The following is an 18,350-nucleotide window of genomic DNA, read 5'->3' on the forward strand; positions in this document are numbered from 1 at the left end:
AATTTGAAATAGAGGGAATTAGTTTATCTTTTTCAAAAGAATATATATAAATCTAACATTTTTCAAAGTACTAAATTTAGTATAAATAATATGTTATATCAATTTAATTTTCAAATCAAAACAAATCATGCATGGTTTGTAAATTAAAGCTTGTTGGGCACTAAGGGTAAAATATTTTCTTTAAAAATCTTGGAGGATTACTTAAGTACATAATTAGGTAAGGATAGCCATAGAATTATAATAAAGTTGGAAGAGAATCAGGTTCAATTCAAAGAATAAATTTTGAAATAAAATTTTCTATAAATCAATAAAAGATAAGTGGTATATCACAGATAAACAAGATTAAACTACATAAAGAAGCTTCAGAGTTTATGTAAGAAAGTCTAGGCTGAATTAAAAACAATCCCCTCAAAATTTAAGCAAGGGTTGTGGATACAATCAAGTAAGAAAAGATGTAAATTGAAATTTTTCTCGAAGAGAATCTGAAACAAGTACTCAAGAAGGAAATTTCAAGAAATAGTAAGCTGCACCGAAATAATTCCGAATTCAGAGCAAGGAGCATAGAGTTTGTAAGGTAAAGATAAATGTTTCAAAAGATTCAAACAACAACCAGATACAGAGTCAAGCAAGGACGTGCACAAATGATAATACAAGGTTAGCAGGAAAGAGATCAGAAACTAGAAATTCTAATACAATTAATAGAGAAAGAGATAACACTAAGCACGAATAAAAAGCATACGTCGAAACGGAACTAATCTCTAGAATTTAGTTTCTAACGTCCCCAAAACCTCGTAATTCGCATTAACCTATCATTTCTATTTCGTCTATGATAACCCATTAGTGTTCCATATACATAAATCATTAGTATTAAGTTGGCCAAATTTGATACCATGAGGTATGCAATGGTAAACTAATAGCGTTAATCATCAGACAGTCATGTATATAAAACAAAAACTCTCGTCACCAAGACAAGTCTTAAGGCATGACAGACACTCAGAGTATGAAATGAAGCATAGTCAGTCCATTCCTAAGGCTCTAACAGGAATGAACTGCTCTGATACTATATTGTAACTTCCCTTCCAGCAAAACACCTTGCTTAAGTCAGGGTATTTCTACTAGAAAGAACGTTACGTGACCTTTTCCAATATTAACTACTTAATTTCTGAGCCTTTGTATCGATTTCGCGTTTCAGTTTTAAGAAAATGCTAGAAAATTTTGTTTTTATTTATTAAAGACATGTATCAAGGATAAACATTGCAAATAATAAGAACAATTACATAAGTATTATTAATAGTAATTCTTATACATAAGAAGTCATATAAATCCAGATACAACACCTACCCCTCTGTTAAAATAAAACCTCAAAGGACCAGAGCGAGGGGACTCTATGAAAGCAATTAAAACCATAAAGAAAGCCTACTAATTGCTTGCAGCTTCATATTGCATCTTCAAACCTGTGTCACTAAAAGGGTGGAAAATTTGGGGGTGAGAACCAAACCACATGTTCTCAGTAGAGGTCGAGAATGCCGTGAAAGTAAAGAATAAAGCGCAAATAGTTAATTTCATTCAGAGATATCTAAAAGAAAATTAACCTTCTTTAAAAGCATTAGTTAATTATTCAAAATCCTAGAACCATATTTTCTTTATAAAACTCTTAAAAATTTCCTAGACTGTATAAATGACCAACCTGTTCCAAGCATAGGTTCATTAAGTCTATGCTGAACCAATTTGATTTTTCATACTTTACTAGACCATATCATAAAAGAAGTTACCTACGCGGTATAAATGATCATCCTGCTCCAAGCATAGGTTCATTAAGTCTATGCTGAACCAGTCAGATACTTTATACAAAACAAGACCTCAAACGTACCAGTCACGGCCTTAGGCCCAAACAACTCAATCAACACCCATTTCACCACAATCCAGCCAATCAGTTACAAACACAAGTAATGAGGTTCAAACACAATCAAGAGCAATTACATCAAGTATAGCAACTAGCAGTTAAACAGAATTATTCACTTAGGCAAACCAATTACAATATACACACCCAAACAATATCACATAGATGCATATGATGCATGTCTAGTCCTAGTGCAGGCCATGAGCTCATGTGTCGATTAGCACCTGCCTTCCCGACATTTATCCGGTCACGAGTTCACGATTTCCGGGATACGATTTTCCGTTCAAATAAATGCGCATATAATTATTAGCAGCTCTATTGAGACAGCCTCTGCTTTCTACTCGCAGGAAACATATACTCCTGGGAACGAAAAATTACTCTTGGGTTGCCTCAAGGTAACAAACAAATAAACAAACATCTCTTGGGTTGCATTAAGTAACAAACAAATAAATAATATCTCTTGGGTTGCATTAAGCAACAAATATATATATATAATATCTCTTGGGTTGCATTAAGCAACAAATATATATATAATATCTCTTGGGTTGCCACAAGCAACAAACAAACATCTCTTGGGTTGCATTAAGCAACAGATAATCATACAATAAGTACTTTACTCTTTCCTTTCTCTTTCTTAATTGCAATGACGCAAGCAGGACAAGACCCACGCCCTTGCCAACAATTCCGTATACCAAATAATATTTTCTTAAAAGAATCATTGAAGTTATTATCATTAAATAAGCCTTAAATATTGATTTTTATTAAGTCCTTGTACTTTTATAAAAATTTGAACATAATCTCCTTTAAAAATAGGACTTAGCCACCCTTACAGGTTCCTTCTTTCTCAACATTTCATCAGCCTCTTTCAGCAGTTGCCACAGCAATATATATTCTCAAAAAACATTTGATAATAGTATAGAAAATCTATTTCTTAAATTCCATATCCAAAATAATTGCCAACACAACTTGGCAGCCTGATTTCCATTTTGTTTTTAAAATATCAAATGAATTCCGAATCACGCAAACTTGATATCCATGCGACCTTCTCACATTAAGCTTTCTATTAAACCAAAAATCATAATTTTTCGCTGACTCTAGCTTCGGAAATATAAGCAAAACCCTGACTGCTCTGCAGTGTTTTAAAATCAGAAGACAGCAGCAGCATACAACATTCGAAATTTCATATAAAATCCAAATTAAATCCAACTACCTTTAAAATTAATGTGATTAAAAATAACTCATCCAAATTTCTTTCTCAATTAGTTTCAGGGTCATACCATTTTTAATGAAGAAGTAACGTAGCTTCGAAAGTAGATAATTCTCTGCAGAATTCTGTTTTACAAATCATTAAACACAACCTCTTCCTGGTCCCATAACTCACTTATTAAAATATGGAAAACCCTGAACTTTAAATCACATATGCTAAACATACTTAATTTTCACCTCCAATTGGTTGCATCTCAATATCTATCCAAGATCAAAAGTTATAAACTCTCAAAGTTACTAAATTAAGAAAACAGAATCTGGCATTTTCTGCATAATGCATCATACTTCAAAACTTCATATCTTTAAAACTACAAGTTCAATTGTTCTGAAATTTTACGGTATTAAAATAATAGGAATAAAGTTTTATTTAAAATTAGTTCCATTTCAAAATTCAAACTGCAGAATTTCCAATAGAGGAATCAAGTTGCTGCTGTGTTAAACGTTCTGCAGAAAAACCAGATTTGACATCCATAATTCAAAAATTTACCATAAATCATAAACTTAATGAAAAAGTCTCAAATTCACCAGTCCAACTCCCTATATTCCCAATATTAATCCAGACTTAGTCCCACGCAAATCCGATCATCATAGAATTAGTTATAGATTTTCAAAATTTCTAATTTCATTTAAATTAGTGCAGAAAATCAGATTCACGACTTAACTTTAAAAAATCATAACTAATGTTCCAGTTAATATGAAACCTTCAAAATTAAATCTCAACAATCACACTTAATATAATTTACTTAACATTTAAATTCTCATCATTTCAGTCATTATAGAGCCACTGATTCACTTTCAAAGTTGCTGTTTAATTTCAAGAGAACCTGATTTTCAGTAAACCATTTTGTATTCAAAATCCAACCCTTCAATACCCCTCAAAACCAATTCCAAATCAACCACCAACCAAGTTCATTAACATTACAATATACCAAATAACAGCTCAGCAACAACAAATCCAACATTACCCATTAAAATTCAGAAATTCTCAACAATTAGTCATCAAACAATTCCCAATCCACATAATCAATCAATATCACTAATCAACAATTCTAAATCACAATCTTAACCATTTCAATCACAATTTCAGCCACAATTCAATATTCACATAATCAATCAATTACTCACAGCTATTAAATCTATTTGCAGTTATTCAATAAACCTTGTAGGCATTCTTAAATTGAAATCATTTAAACCCCCTACCTCGATTAGCTAAACCGGAAGGAATTAACCACGATAAACCTGTTCTTTTTGAATTCATAGCAGCAGCAACAATTCCAACATTATTGGGACGCGGCAGCAGCATCAACCATGATCACACTCCAACAACAACAATTTTGACAACTCCAGCAGAACACAGCAACACTAAAACAAAGGTATCGGCTACCGTAATTAAAATAAGAATATAGCAGAGAAACAAAATTCTAAATAGAACAAGAGTGGAAACATTACAGGATTATGAATGGAGGTTCAGAGTCAAAATGAAGAAGATGGCGCAACAGTTTGTCTTCTCTAGCGATGAGCTCCAATTGTGGCGATTCCAACGAATACAGTATAATTAGGAATATTAGAGGCCGAGACAGGATCATTTCAAAGCGACAATGGTTCAGAAATGGTAACTCTAATAGCTAGGACAGAATTGACTCACCCGCAACGACAGCGGCGACTAGGAATTCCAAAGACAAACCCTAGTAGCAACGGCAGCGGCGCTGCCTCCTCCTAGTCGTCGTGTTCTCCTTCTTCCTGTACGCGTTCTACTTCGCTCATCACCTCGCTTCACACGGTGGCGTTCTCCTCCTGTAGTGACTTGAACGGCGGCGGCTATCCCAAACAGAGATAGCAACGTCGTCTCCCCTGCTCTCCACGCGCAGCAGCTCTGATCGATGATGGTAGCAGTGACGGATGCACGAGGATGACGAAGTCGAAGCCTTCTTGATCATCCCAGCATCTTCCTCCTATTCCCTTACTCCCCGAATCCTGACTTCTCCATCTCCCCCTCTCGATCTCTCTTCTTCCCCCTTCGAGCTCCCCTTTCTCTCTTCACTGTTTCCTTCCTTTTCTCTGAACGTATGTAGTGTGCGTTTTGTAAAATTAGGGTATCAATTAGGAAATTTGTGATCTTAAATTAAATTAGATTTTGATTTGATAAATTAGGGAAAAATATATACAAGTAATATAATAATTTTACAAAATATTCATGATAGGATAACAATTTAGAATTCAAATATAATGCTATAAAGATTACTTTTAAAATGCATGAGATTTTATCTATCAATCTATTAACGAGCTCAAATAATTATTTTTAATTTAAATCATAGAGTAAATATATTAATCACATTTTTATAAAATGTATTTTAAAAGCAATATTCAATTATTCAAATTAAATGATATAATTTTTTATTATTTTTCTATCACCGAAACTTTAATTTCAATTTACAAAATATCTAATTATAATAAAATTACTTAAACTTTAAGTATTTATAAAAATCCATTTAATCATTCCTAATAAATTAATCTCAAAGAGCTCAAACTAATAAAACAAACCATAATTTATCCATAATAAAAATTATTTAAATTATATAATTTTCAAAATACATGAAATAACCAACTATAAAAATTTACACAAGAATATTAATTGAATTAACTCCAAATATTAGTAAACTAATTCAATTACTCTTAATTAATTAATTTATAAAATAAGATATCAAATTAATAAAATAAATCGTAACTTTTTTTAGTATAAAAGTTACTTAAATTAAATTATATAATTTTTTCTTATTTTTCAATTACTAAAATTATAAAAAATATTCCATTATATAAAATTACATTAAGAATCTTAATTGGTTTAAAATGAAATTATCTCTGAATCTATTTAATTATTTCTAATAAAATAATTTTTAAAATTATAAAGTTTAAACTTAATAAAATAAAATCACAATTTATTCATAATTAGATTTTCAAAAATGCGGGATGTTACAATTGTTTGGTGCAAACAAGACCTCAATGACTGTGAACAGGCATGGTTTAATCGAGTTCTGAACGACGAATCGATGCGAGGCACAGCTATCTTCATATCTATTATGATCTCTATGGTTTTGACTATGTGAGATTTGGGTGCTGCATGGAATGGACCGATCTCTTCATCAGGATGGATTGAAGGAAATAGACCTCTTGAAGATAGATTTCTTGCATGTGCTTGAAATTTTGAGGGTAAAATTTTTTTTTAAGAGGGTAGAATGTAACAACCCCGTTTTTCGAGTACGTGAGATCTTTTCTGAAGACATGGATTTCTCCAGAAGATCAGTAAGGGGAGAACCTCTGCTATATCATCAAGTATCTCAATCTTCATTGTCATTATGTCATCTTTAAGCTAGGACCTCTTTTGGGGCAAGCTCGATAACGCAATCACGAAGAACCTAGTTTTTAAACCGTATCGGGTAGGAGTTTTGATTCTGATTTTCTTAAATAGTCTCAGTTTGACGAACCGGACTCAATTCATGAGAGAAGAGAGATAATAGTATAATATTATCATTATATTAGTATTAAAAGCTTATTGAATGATATTATAGTTTTACCTGGTCAGTTTTAGTTGAAAATAGGAAATCGATTTAACCGGGTTCACAGTTTACTGGTGTAGCTTAACACCAACACTCCCTGATGATTTTAGCAATGCTAAGGTCTCATCATACATATTATATTCTCATAATAAATATGCTACTAGTGTCATTTATGCTAGTAGCTCAGAAATAATTTTTAGAGATGTTTTTACAAGTGTTCCGATACATCTAGTTTTAGTAGTTATACACCTGAGATATTTTAATATTATTTTAACCCACCTCCAAGCCAACCAATCACAACTCACCCTACATCCCCAAGACCTCCAAGGATGTCTCATTTCATCATTTTGGCTGAAAATAAAAAGAGAGAAAAGAGAGAAACTTCTATGAACACTTAATCTTCAAAGCTTGATTTCTTCTGAACTAAAACTCATATCAAAACTCCGATTTCACCAAAATGATCCTCTCTTCATCCTCTACATAACCATATAACATATCAAGGTTGGAAATAAGGTGAGATGGCTGTCTCCCTCCCTCTTCAGATCGGTTTTCAAGGAAACATGCTTAAACATGTGTTTTCTTGATGTTCTTCCTTAGATCTCTTGCTTAGCTTGACTCGTGAGCCAAGAATATTCAATTCCAAACTCGTTTAAGATGAGAAATCCCTTCCTAACATGTTGATTAAGGTTTGTTCAGTTGAGGTTTTTTGGATTCAAAGTTGTTCTTGATGTGTTTTAGGAGGAAAAAGTGCTTTAAGAACACTTCAACGAGTAACCGGATTTGGAGCAGCAAATCAAGGTAGGGTTTGATGAAATTAATCTTGATTAGTTGTGTTTGAGATGTGTGATTATGATATGGTTTGGTTATGCTTGAAATTGATTGCTTATATGAGTTATTCTTGGTGAAATTTTGTTGAAATTTTGATGAAATTTGATGATATTCAACTTTGAATTTATGTTCTTCATGGCTGCTGGAAAAACGAATCCTAACCCTTAAATTAGGGTTGAATTTGTGTTGAAATTAAGTGGGAAACAAGGGGCTTTGGTGGCTTCAATTTTATTATGAATTATGGTAAAAATCGGTTGCTGAAAAGACTGAAAAACGGATGAAAAAAGAGAAAGAATCTGAAGAATTTACGAAGAACACGAAGAAAACTTTGAGTGTGGTGAAGAACATTGAAGAACACCATTTAGATCTTAAAAAGAGCAATTTTGTAATTATTTTGGTGTTTGAGGAGTTACTTGGTAATTTCTGAAAGTTAGGGTGGTTAAAGTAGAAATATTAAAAGTTACGGGTGGTAAAAATTGAATTTTAAAGGTTAAAAGTTAGAGTGGGGTAATTTTCAAAAATTTAATGATAAAATAATAAATAATAATAAAATATTAAATAATAATATTTAATTAAAAATAATATTTTAATAAAAATAATAAAATAATGCGAAAAAAGCATTTTTTCGTAAAACTTTTAGAAAGACAACTTTAAGCTCGGAATCTCATAATCACATTCATAAAACACTTACGAAGTGGTAAAAACATATTAGTGAGGCAAAGATAAAGGAAAGATAAAAAGTTAAAGAAGAGATAAAAATCAAAGAAAAAGTCTGTAAAGTTTTAATAACAGAAAAACAGACAGAGATTAGTAAACGAACTAAGGCAACATAGTTAGTCCTTGAGTTGCGACTAAGGTTAGGTATTATATGAAAAGTTAAACTGTTTCAGTATAGACTTAATGAACCTATACTTGGGACAGACATGCATCATACTTGGTTGTGCATTTTCTCTATTATGATTATTGTATGAATGTATGCTTTCTTTGCTTGTTTTTTATTCTCTGTGTCTGTGTTCTATTTTCTTGTATTCTTCTGTTTGTGTTCTGTTTTCTATTTTCTCTACTTCCTCTATTTATCTATCTTCTATTAACTGTTTCTCTATATTCTGTTATTCGTTTGCCAAACAACACGGAATTAATGAACGTAACTAATAACCCCGACCCTACTAGGAACTCCCTAGTTCTTACCCCTTCTCTCTCCTTTCCCCCTCAGATAGGAGCAAGAGTACCCTTCCGTAGTTCGTTGATGATCGTTCTGCAAAAAGGACTCTGTTGTAGGTAGTCTTCTAAGTCTAGAGTGCTCTGTTACCTGTTTATATATATTTACTGTGAGACCAGCCAACGTCTACACCCCGTTTGTATGCAAACTTTTACTTAAATCCTGTGTACGAGACTCCTGTTAAGTGGCTACTTGATGAGATACCAGAGGAACGTCATATGGCAATGTTTGATTGTGCAGAGGAGTAGTAGATGATGTCCCATCTTTTGATGACATTTGACCTGACTCGAGTTTTGAAGACCTAGAACGTACTTTCCCTCACTTTGGTAGTTTAGAGGGACTAGGTGAGTATAGATTCTAGGCTAGCCTGGGTGCCAGCTTAGGGACTTCTTGTACAGGTCAGGGCCTGGGATGTTGTATGTATATATATGTATATAGTTATTATCTAGCTATATCTAGGGGTGTTCTAACTAAAAGTCTATACTCTAATAAAGGTTGTTTCACGAAATGTTATCAAGTGCTTGAAATGTATTTATGTGTGGTTGTTTATAACTGTTTTATCTGTTTTCAGTTGTGAATTGATTATGAATGAATCCGTCTATTAACCCAAACACATTCAAAAGAAAAAGTACCTCGCAGAATAACTACGTTTTTAACAACGAATTAGGCTCATCTATAACAATATATAATGCCAAAACAGAGTTTTTGGTGTCCAACTTTATGTTCCAATATTACCCTTAATGATAGAAGTTCTCCGTACATGCATGCGTCGGTTATTTTAAATAAAAAACTTCCACCGTTAACAACACATATTCTTCTATAATAATTATCTCTTTCTTCCCTTATTCTCTCTCACTTTAAGTTGCTATTACTAGAAAAACTTCTTTCATTTCTCATTCATCTTTTCATGCATCTTTCTTACTTCATCTAATATAATTTATTTTTTGTCATTAAATAAAAGTGTGAAACTATGTTTATATGTTTGTTTTGATTAATTACCGTTGATAGGATACTAATGGAAGTGGTCGACCGACTTGGCAAGACTATGCGTGGCGACGAAGATAAAACATGAGCGAAAAACAAAGGCAGCAATACTTCGCCAGAAGGCGGCGTGCCAGTTAAGTTATACATCCCATTAATAAATTTTTGCCGTTAGTATATCATTTAATATGAATTATCTTTTACAATATATTTTCATGCTAATAACAAATTTTTTAAATATTCAGGTACTAATAACAATAGTGAAGTTGGTCCAAGTAATAGACTGAATGATCCAAATATAGGTAAGAATCCTGTATATTTATTTAATTAATAATAATTTATTTTTTCTTAAGTTTTGATTCGATAAACCTTCCATAATTGTCCTAAATAAAATTGTTATAGATATTATTATAATATCTTAATGTACTTTAAATTAAATATCTATAACAATATATAAAGGGAATATGAGAGTTTAGTGTCCAATTTTCACTTTTCTATCTTAATCTTATTGATAAATCGTGTTTAATATAATTTTCGTCTTAAAATTTGGTCAAAAATAGAATTATTAGTTAATTTTCCTTTATTTTTTGTACAGTTACTTTTTTATTCTACACATAACTTCTACCCACGTTGTCTTTTTCTTTGTTCTATAGAGTACATATAGTACTCTCTCCCGATCTTTATTTCACTTAATTAAAAAAAATAATGATAAATATGTGTATGGACTATGGAGAATGGTAAAAAATAATAAAAATAAAAATTAAATTTTTTTAAAAAATAATGAAACAAAAGATAATTTAACATATTGAATATAAAATAAAAAAAGTAATTAAAATTATGTGAGAAAAAGAGTTCTATAAATTTAAATTTTATATCTGCTTCAAATTAAATAATATTGAAAAAATAAATAAATTTATAAATATTTATAAATCTTTATCTTAATTGTTACATATAAAAATAACATAATAATTTTAGTATCATACTTAAATTAATTTAAATTTTATTATTCTATACATTAAAAAATAAATAACTTATAAAATTTTTATTTTTTATCTCAAATTTATAATTTAAAAGCATAAAAATTAATTTTCTAAAAATATTAAAAAAAATAACAATATAAAAATTACAATTTTGTTTTGAAATTAAATAAAATTTTAAGAAAATCTTAAAAATATTATTAGTTAGAGACATAGAAGTTGACATATTAGATTTAGAGAAAGATTAAGAATGATTACAAATAAGTGTTAAAAATAGGGGAGGTATTCAATATTACAATATTTTTATATTCAATTGTATATCTATAACAATATATAATGCCAATACATGGTAGTTTGGTGTCCAATTTTCTATTTCTTATTTTAACCCTACTAAAAAAATTCAAAAATATTTTACGGTTACTTATTTCACTGACAAATTTCACTAACAGTTACAAAAATTTACGCATAACTTCTATTCAATTTTTTATTCTCACAATCTCTCTTTTTTATTTTTTTATTTTTTTCTAATTCTCCTTTATCTTATGAACTCTTCTCTGTACGGAATAATTATTTAAATAAGTTTTTGTGACATCTTAAACTAGATAAAGACGATGTCAAAAAGTTTATTTTCATAGCCATATATGAAATGAGAAAAAGAATAATTAGAAGCCAACAAGTGTTTAACCAGGGGTGATAAATAGTTTTTTGTATAGATCTTATTATATTGAAGTATTCATTTAAATTATATTTTGTTTAATTTTATGTTAGTTTTTGTTTGTATAGTGTTATTTTGAGTATGTTTGTACTTTAATGGTCTGACTAGCAGTTTATCTTCATTCTAATTATTCTATTAGAATTTTTTTGTAATCATAAAGAATATATCTTTTTTATTTTTTTTTATAATTTCATCCATTCTACTACTTTTTTTTTACTTCTCAATACACTTTGTTATATTTCTCTTGCTGTCGTTATTTTTTTACCTTCAATACCATCTATTTCAATTTTCATCACATCCATCGTTACAAATTTCATTTAGTTTTATTATAGTTACTACATTCACGTATAACTTCCACCTATATTTTTTTTCTCTTTAATTTACTTACCCAATTAATATTTTCATCATTCTTTTACCTTTTTAATTTGTCTCCAATATTTTACGTACAAAGATAGTGTTCTATCTTTTTCTCTTACCAAGAAAGAACTAATTTTTTTCATCTTATATGTATTCTTTATTTTTTTAAATATATCTATACCTATCAATGATGAATTGAAAAAGTCTAATATTTTGTTAAATTTATTTTTTCTTTTTTAAATTACTTCATAATATGGGATAATATTATTTTTTAATTTTTAAATTATTAATTATACAGAGTATTATATTTAAAGTCACATCAACATTAAAATAAAAAAAATACTTATCTAATAAATTTAAAGAGTGAATGATATATTAATAAAGAAATAAAATTAATTTCTTAAAAACAATAGAAAGGCGGCTGAACAGGCACGTTAGTGCCTGTTGAGCCGCTAGTAATAAATAATAGGTAATAATTAGGAGGACAAGTTAGTAGCGCTCAGTTTCCGGTATGATCTAAACATACTGAAAATTGGGTCGTTACACATCATGGCTTCTAAAACCTGGGTGATGTCTTTGCACCACTGCAACACCACTCCTCAAGATGGATTAACGTTTCCATTCAATTTGGGGATTACGATTTATAAAATGGGAATAGGGACTATTTTGACATAATAGGTGAACATATCTTACAAGCTTCCAACTGGGTACACATCTGTTAATATACCTGTCACTTAACGGTCCACGTGTACTCCCCGTTAACGGAAGCTGTGAGCCCATAAACGGAAGGACAAACGTGATTGATGTCAAATCTTTCGAGGACTAATTTGATTAAAAATATGTTTTGGGGACAAAAATGACGATCGTACAATCTTTCGGGGACCAATTTGATCATTAACCCTAAAAAATAGTCTTTCACACTCAATATTTCTCTGTGCTATAAGTCTTATTACCTTCCCAACATACACACACTATCGATCAGAAATTGTCCACTCCTGGCGAGCAGATACGATGCTGAAAGTGGAAAGATATTGTCCCATGGTTGCTGACATCCAAAACATATCCATATAGTGAGATGATCCCTCAAAAGGTGATAACATTGTTTGCTTTTCTCCATTTTCATTACAACCACTTCAAATAACTGTCGAGAAGAAAAATGCAAACCTCGGTCAACAAAAAACACAAAATATAGTGTAATTTCGCCGCCCTCTGCATACATTGAGATGAAATGAAATAGTGATTGGAAATAGCAGAGTTGGAACTTTGAACTATCTATAGTATAAATCCCCAAATTCTTCACATCATTATGTACATATGCATGGAAAAATATTTGTTGATCGTCGTTTCGCAACAGTGGCAAAAATTTACACTTAAATAATAATGCAAATATGAATTCTGACTGCTTTCAATCCTTGATCACATTTCGGCTGCTAATTCGACACAAAAACCTCAGAAAGTGGTATTGCAATTCTGTCTCAAACAGAATTGCCTTCATCATCTCCAAGGAGTGACAGAGAAAAAGGGGCACTGGCCACGTTAAACGATCTTGAGCCTACTTTATCAATATGTATCATCTCAAAGTCACCTTCCTGCATTATAAAAATCCAAAATGACAAGATTTAAGGTATAATATGGTTTTATTATGTGGGACTGATGCGAAGGCATATATGCAAATGCTTGAAATTCAGAATCAATCTTGAATCAAATAAACAACTATAACAATGGGGAATTAGCAGAAAAACTGTCATGTATATACTTCGAGTAGACAATTTATTTTATTGAAGCAAAATGATTAATATTTTTCCAGGAATATATAAATAAAGTAAAGGGTAGAAATTTTATGCTTCTATCCTTCGTTGTGGACTGTGGTTATATTACTACTACTTCCTCAATTTCTAAATGATAGTGTTTCTATAAAATTATAGATATTCCAAATTGATTGTCATTATGAAACTTCAAATAGTGATATTAGTAAAAAGTATTTTTATATCATTAATCATTTTGACCCTTGTTATTAAAGAGTGGTAGTTACTAGTTATTGCATCATTAGAGAACAAAGAATTGCCCAAAATAATGAAATAAATAAAATTGAAAGAAAAGCATCTCTTACCATTCTACCATTTGGTGTGTTCAATGGACATGCTGAAGAGTATTCAAAACTAGTCCCGGGAAGTATTGTTGGCTGTTCACCTACAACACCACTCCCCCTGTGATATTTAAAAAACAAAGCATAGAAGTTATGTTGAACTGGAAACACCATGGATTCAAAAGGAAAAAGAAACACCTAGAAAGCATAATACAACAAAATAGAAAAGGAAAAGATAATAAGCTCACCAGACATTTTCCATTTTCCCATTACCATCTGTTATAATCCAATGCCTTCTAAGAAGTTGAACAGGTTGGTCCGAGTTATTGGAGATTCTTATTCTATATGCAAAGAAGTATAGCCCCTTCGAAGGTTGACTTCTTCCCTCTATATATACACTCCTAACTTGAACCCTGATTCCCTGAATAAGTTGAAATATATGTCAAGAGTTCAGAATTCCCTTGTGTCCTAGCATGTGATGTCCCAGATTAGATAAAGCGCTAAAGGCATTTACTCCCAGAAATGACAAGTTTAACAGTTTCTACAAGAGAAGAAAAGAAGAAGAAAAAGAAAAAGAAAAAGAAATTTGGAACATTTTGGCAAGAGCTGAATCGACATTTCCATGTTTGAAATTATATTAAACTAATAGTTTAATCAAGGCAATCGAATCTAAACACTGTTTTAAAAAGGGAAGTCACATTTAATTCAGTTTAGATATAAGATTACGTCAAGATCGAATAATTTAAAATATGAGATTAGTATTTAACTGAATGTAGCGGTCATACCAATGTTGTAGCATCACTTGAACATTTTAAAAGTGAATGTGGGGCAATGCTTTTTAGTTCATCACGGTATTTCGCTGCATCCTGTGAAAAAGGGAGAGTACATCAGAATGCATATTTTTAAGAAAATATGTGTAACAGCACAAACACTGGAAAGAGGCCAAGTTTTGTCAATTCACAATAGAAGATGAAGGATAAGGGTACCAATCTCAGTCCAACAAACTTTGAACGAAAATTCAACTTGAGAAGAATAGGACAATTTAATTTCAAGTCAGATGGTGCTAGTGAGCTACTATCAGCTTGAGCATAGAAGCATAACTGCTTGAACTTTTGTTTGCTTACTGGCTGGCTTTATAACAAATAGTTACTGATTTTGAAAACACATGGAGCCGACAGTATTCATGGAATAACCAAGCAGAACTCAAGCATACATGCATGCAATCAAGCTTTCTTCTGCAAGATTATCAAGCCTACTCATATACCATACTACTTAAAAAGCTGAACTCTAATAATAATGTGCAGCCCATGATCAGTAATAGTATACAACTAATTATACCAACAGTAAATCAAACCAAAACAACGAGAAACTATTAGGTAGTGTTTATTTCCATAGACTGGAACTGAGACTGGGAAACTAGGACTCAGTATTATATTTGGTAGTTAGAGACTTGAACTAAAACTTCAGTCCCAGACACAAAAGTTCAGTCCCTTCAGTACCTCCAGAAAGTGGGGAACAGAGGGGACCGAAATTTTTGAAAATGGAGACTAAACTTTAATAATATTTTTAAAAAAAAAGGCTCTCATTTAATTTTTCAAATTCTAAATCTACCCCTCAATCTTTATATTTATCTTAAGCCAAATATGATAGTTAGACATAACTCAATCCAGTACATTTTATATCAAACACAGTACAGAGACTTAATTTAGTCTGTTTTTCAGTCTCTATCTCCCAATCTCTGTCTCTCAGTCTCAGTCTCAGAATGTATGTCGAAACATTGATATGCAGTTATATCCCATTAATGTTCTAATTCAAAATATGAAATGGGCAAGCTTCCTATTTAAACATTTTCCAGTTGAACAAGAAATTTAACCAACCGAAACAATGATCCTATAGTCAAGTACTCCACTCCAAGACCAATTGTTACCTGAGAGCTTCACCTATCGAAATCACATAACAGAATGCCCCCCAAAACCTCTTGTCAGTTCAGTTAGTTAGCTTCACACAGGAAGTTAGTTATTTTCCTCCCTAGTGGTTAGTCAGTTAGCAACTAACCGTGAATACATGTACAGCTTGAAGAGTAGTTAACTAGCTTAGTTTGAAAAGTTAGTTAGGCACAATAAATGAAATGCTTGAAAGAATAAAAATAAGAATAAAGACCTTGAATCTCTCATCAGCAATGGCTTCCTTGAGCAATCTCCTTAAACGCAAAACAGGCTCCTCCTCCTCAAACAGCTTGAGTGAGTCTCGAATCCTAGCGGCTTCTTTGTAATCCTACATACGCCAATGAATTTTTCGGGGGGGGGGGGGGGGGAGGAAGGAAAAGCTTAAATAATCATAAAAAACTGAACAGAAAATAAACAAAGAAAATCTGCTGCTACAATAAACATTTTGGCGATTCCAAAAAGATCATCACCTCAGATTTAGCAGCTACTTCCATCTGCTGCTTTAAGAGTGCGTAAGTGTGGCTCCGAGACTGAAAGGAGCTTGTGGTGCTGTCTTCTCTGCCACTTCCATAACCGTTTCTCTCCGAAGCACACGCCAAAATCGTCACTCTCCTTCTCATGCTGCAATTTGCCCATTCCCTCTTCCGATTCGTCGTGGTCGAGCTCAATAACCGTAAATCCCCTAAACTCTTTATGCTTAACGATTGCATTTCCCCCCTATTTTTCTTCTTCCTTCTCTTTCGGTTGCAATTGTAACCTAAGCTAAGCTACGCTAGTGAGACTGATGGCTTGAACATGCAGCCATTGATGATTGGAAACTTAGCCTAAGAATCTTCACCGCACTTTGGTTTTTCTGTGCAGCGTTACTGCATTGGTGCTACTATGGTTAACGTGTTCTCTCACACTGTTGAGTTGAATTGAAGCTTAAGATGCCAAATTAGCACCACAAACAAAACGTGAGGATACCAAATTATCCATTTGTAGAAAATCCAAAGAACGAAAATAAAATAAAATAAAATAAAATAAAATTATTTTATAAAAATTTTTCGTGTTTACTTGTTTCATTATTTAGAGTTATCAGTGCGCTAGGCGCTAGCTGCGATGGAGATGTAAATGAAAATATGAGTACGAGGAGGAAAGAAAAAATGTAAAATAAGTAAAGAATTTAAATTGTTTAATTTTTATTTTATTTATTTTAAAAATGCTACATAATTAATAGATTAGACAATTATACGTAATAACCATACTTAAAAAAAAAAAAATACTAGTCTATTTCGAATTTGTGATAATATACACTAATGTTTTAAAAGGCTGGTCCGACTAAAAATCGATGACATTTTTTATTTGATTTAATAAAAAGTTTGCAAATTATAAAAATCAATAAAAAATAATTAAACTGCTCAAAAACTGAACTGTTAGATCGAATCAAAATTTAACCAATTATTTTAAAACGGTATTGTTTGGACATTTTTAAAAAAATAAAAATTTTAAAAAATTTTTAAAATTTTTTTTTAAATTCTTTCCTCTCGTCAAAAACCAGAACAAGTGCTCTTCCCTCTTGCAAAAAAAGAAAAGAGGTGACAAACTCTAGCTTTTATTATCGCGGTCATTCTTACTACCATCTTCCCGTCGTTCTTCGCGACGCGTTGTCCATCTTTTTCATCTGGTATAGCTTCTTCGTCTCTATACTGCGTTTGTTTCTGAAAATAGGACAAGACAAGATACTAAAAATAAGACATAAAAGAGAGAGATACAGAATTGAGTGTTCTTGTTCTTAACTTCACATAATTAATAAATAATTAGCCAATAAATTAATTGTTAATCCAAAAATTTAGAAAATGGAATTTTATAGTTTAATGTGGTAAAATTAATTGAAACATGAATTTTGACACTAATTTTAAAGAATTTGTCCTAAGATTGGCTCGAACAAGTTGAACTGGGCCATAACCGAGTCCATGACCCAACCTAAGCCTCATTAAACAAAATGAACTCAGCATCCTCTTCTTCCCTCATAAGCTATTCACGCTACACAAAGAAAATGGGAGGAGGAAGGAGATTATCAAAACCTAAGCTTGATTTCAAATCAAGATAACTTTCAATTCGGAGCTCCGATCGCCGCACCATTTACGGCCACTTGACCACCGCGTCGGGTTCTACAAATCCATCGGAACAATTTTATAGATAACCCTCATTTTCACCCCAGCTGCTGTACCCCTTAATTTTCAAAATTATGAGAGTATATGTTGAGATTTTGTTGGTTTGGTGTTTTAGATTCGAATTAACTTGCGAGAATTGTCAGGTCTAGCTCACTTCAACTGTGGGTCAGGTATGAACCCTCAAATCCTTTGTGGAATGTTAAATTAGTGAACTTTATATTGATTGTGGTGATAATTGTGATGTTAGATTGAAAATTTATTGTTGGTTGGAGTCAAGATTGAAAATGTGGAGCTTGGATTGAACTTTGGTGGCTAGAGGGCCGTTTAGTGTGGTTTTGGAGTCTTGAGGCTTGGAAAACGCTGAA

General features: G+C 31.6%; 1 protein-coding gene and 1 long non-coding RNA gene across 2 annotated transcripts; both read right to left on the bottom strand.

The window, feature by feature from the left end:
- Positions 1–1,254: 1,254 nt before the first annotated feature.
- Positions 1,255–4,772, bottom strand: LOC112722300 (uncharacterized). The gene is made up of 3 exons (XR_003162592.3): positions 4,616–4,772; positions 4,367–4,528; positions 1,255–1,462 (listed from the first exon to the last, which is right to left on the bottom strand). It is a non-coding gene; the product is annotated as an uncharacterized lncRNA (long non-coding RNA).
- Positions 4,773–13,052: 8,280 nt separating this feature from the next.
- On the bottom strand, positions 13,053–17,100 carry LOC112722301 (uncharacterized). The gene is made up of 6 exons (XM_025773283.3): positions 16,300–17,100; positions 16,044–16,157; positions 14,669–14,749; positions 14,132–14,304; positions 13,908–14,004; positions 13,053–13,386 (listed from the first exon to the last, which is right to left on the bottom strand). The coding sequence occupies exons 1-6, from the start codon at positions 16,537–16,539 to the stop codon at positions 13,273–13,275; spliced, it is 819 nt and encodes a 272-aa protein (XP_025629068.1). The 5' UTR covers positions 16,540–17,100; the 3' UTR covers positions 13,053–13,272.
- Positions 17,101–18,350: the final 1,250 nt, after the last annotated feature.

This window comes from Arachis hypogaea, chromosome 11 (assembly GCF_003086295.3).
Source record: "Arachis hypogaea cultivar Tifrunner chromosome 11, arahy.Tifrunner.gnm2.J5K5, whole genome shotgun sequence".
In the NCBI taxonomy this organism is placed as follows: domain Eukaryota; kingdom Viridiplantae; phylum Streptophyta; class Magnoliopsida; order Fabales; family Fabaceae; genus Arachis; species Arachis hypogaea.

What these genes read in the sequence shown, in the direction of transcription:
- LOC112722301 (XM_025773283.3), bottom strand. Translation starts at nt 16,539, where the DNA reads ATGCAATCGTTAAGCATAAAGAGTTTAGGGGATTTACGGTTATTGAGC. An exon ending in CAAGTGATGCTACAACATTG is followed by an intron (nt 14,305 to 14,668) that starts GTATGACCGCTA and finishes CAACTTATTCAG; the next exon opens with GGAATCAGGGTTCAAGTTAG. An exon ending in GGGAAAATGGAAAATGTCTG is followed by an intron (nt 14,005 to 14,131) that starts GTGAGCTTATTA and finishes TAAATATCACAG; the next exon opens with GGGGAGTGGTGTTGTAGGTG.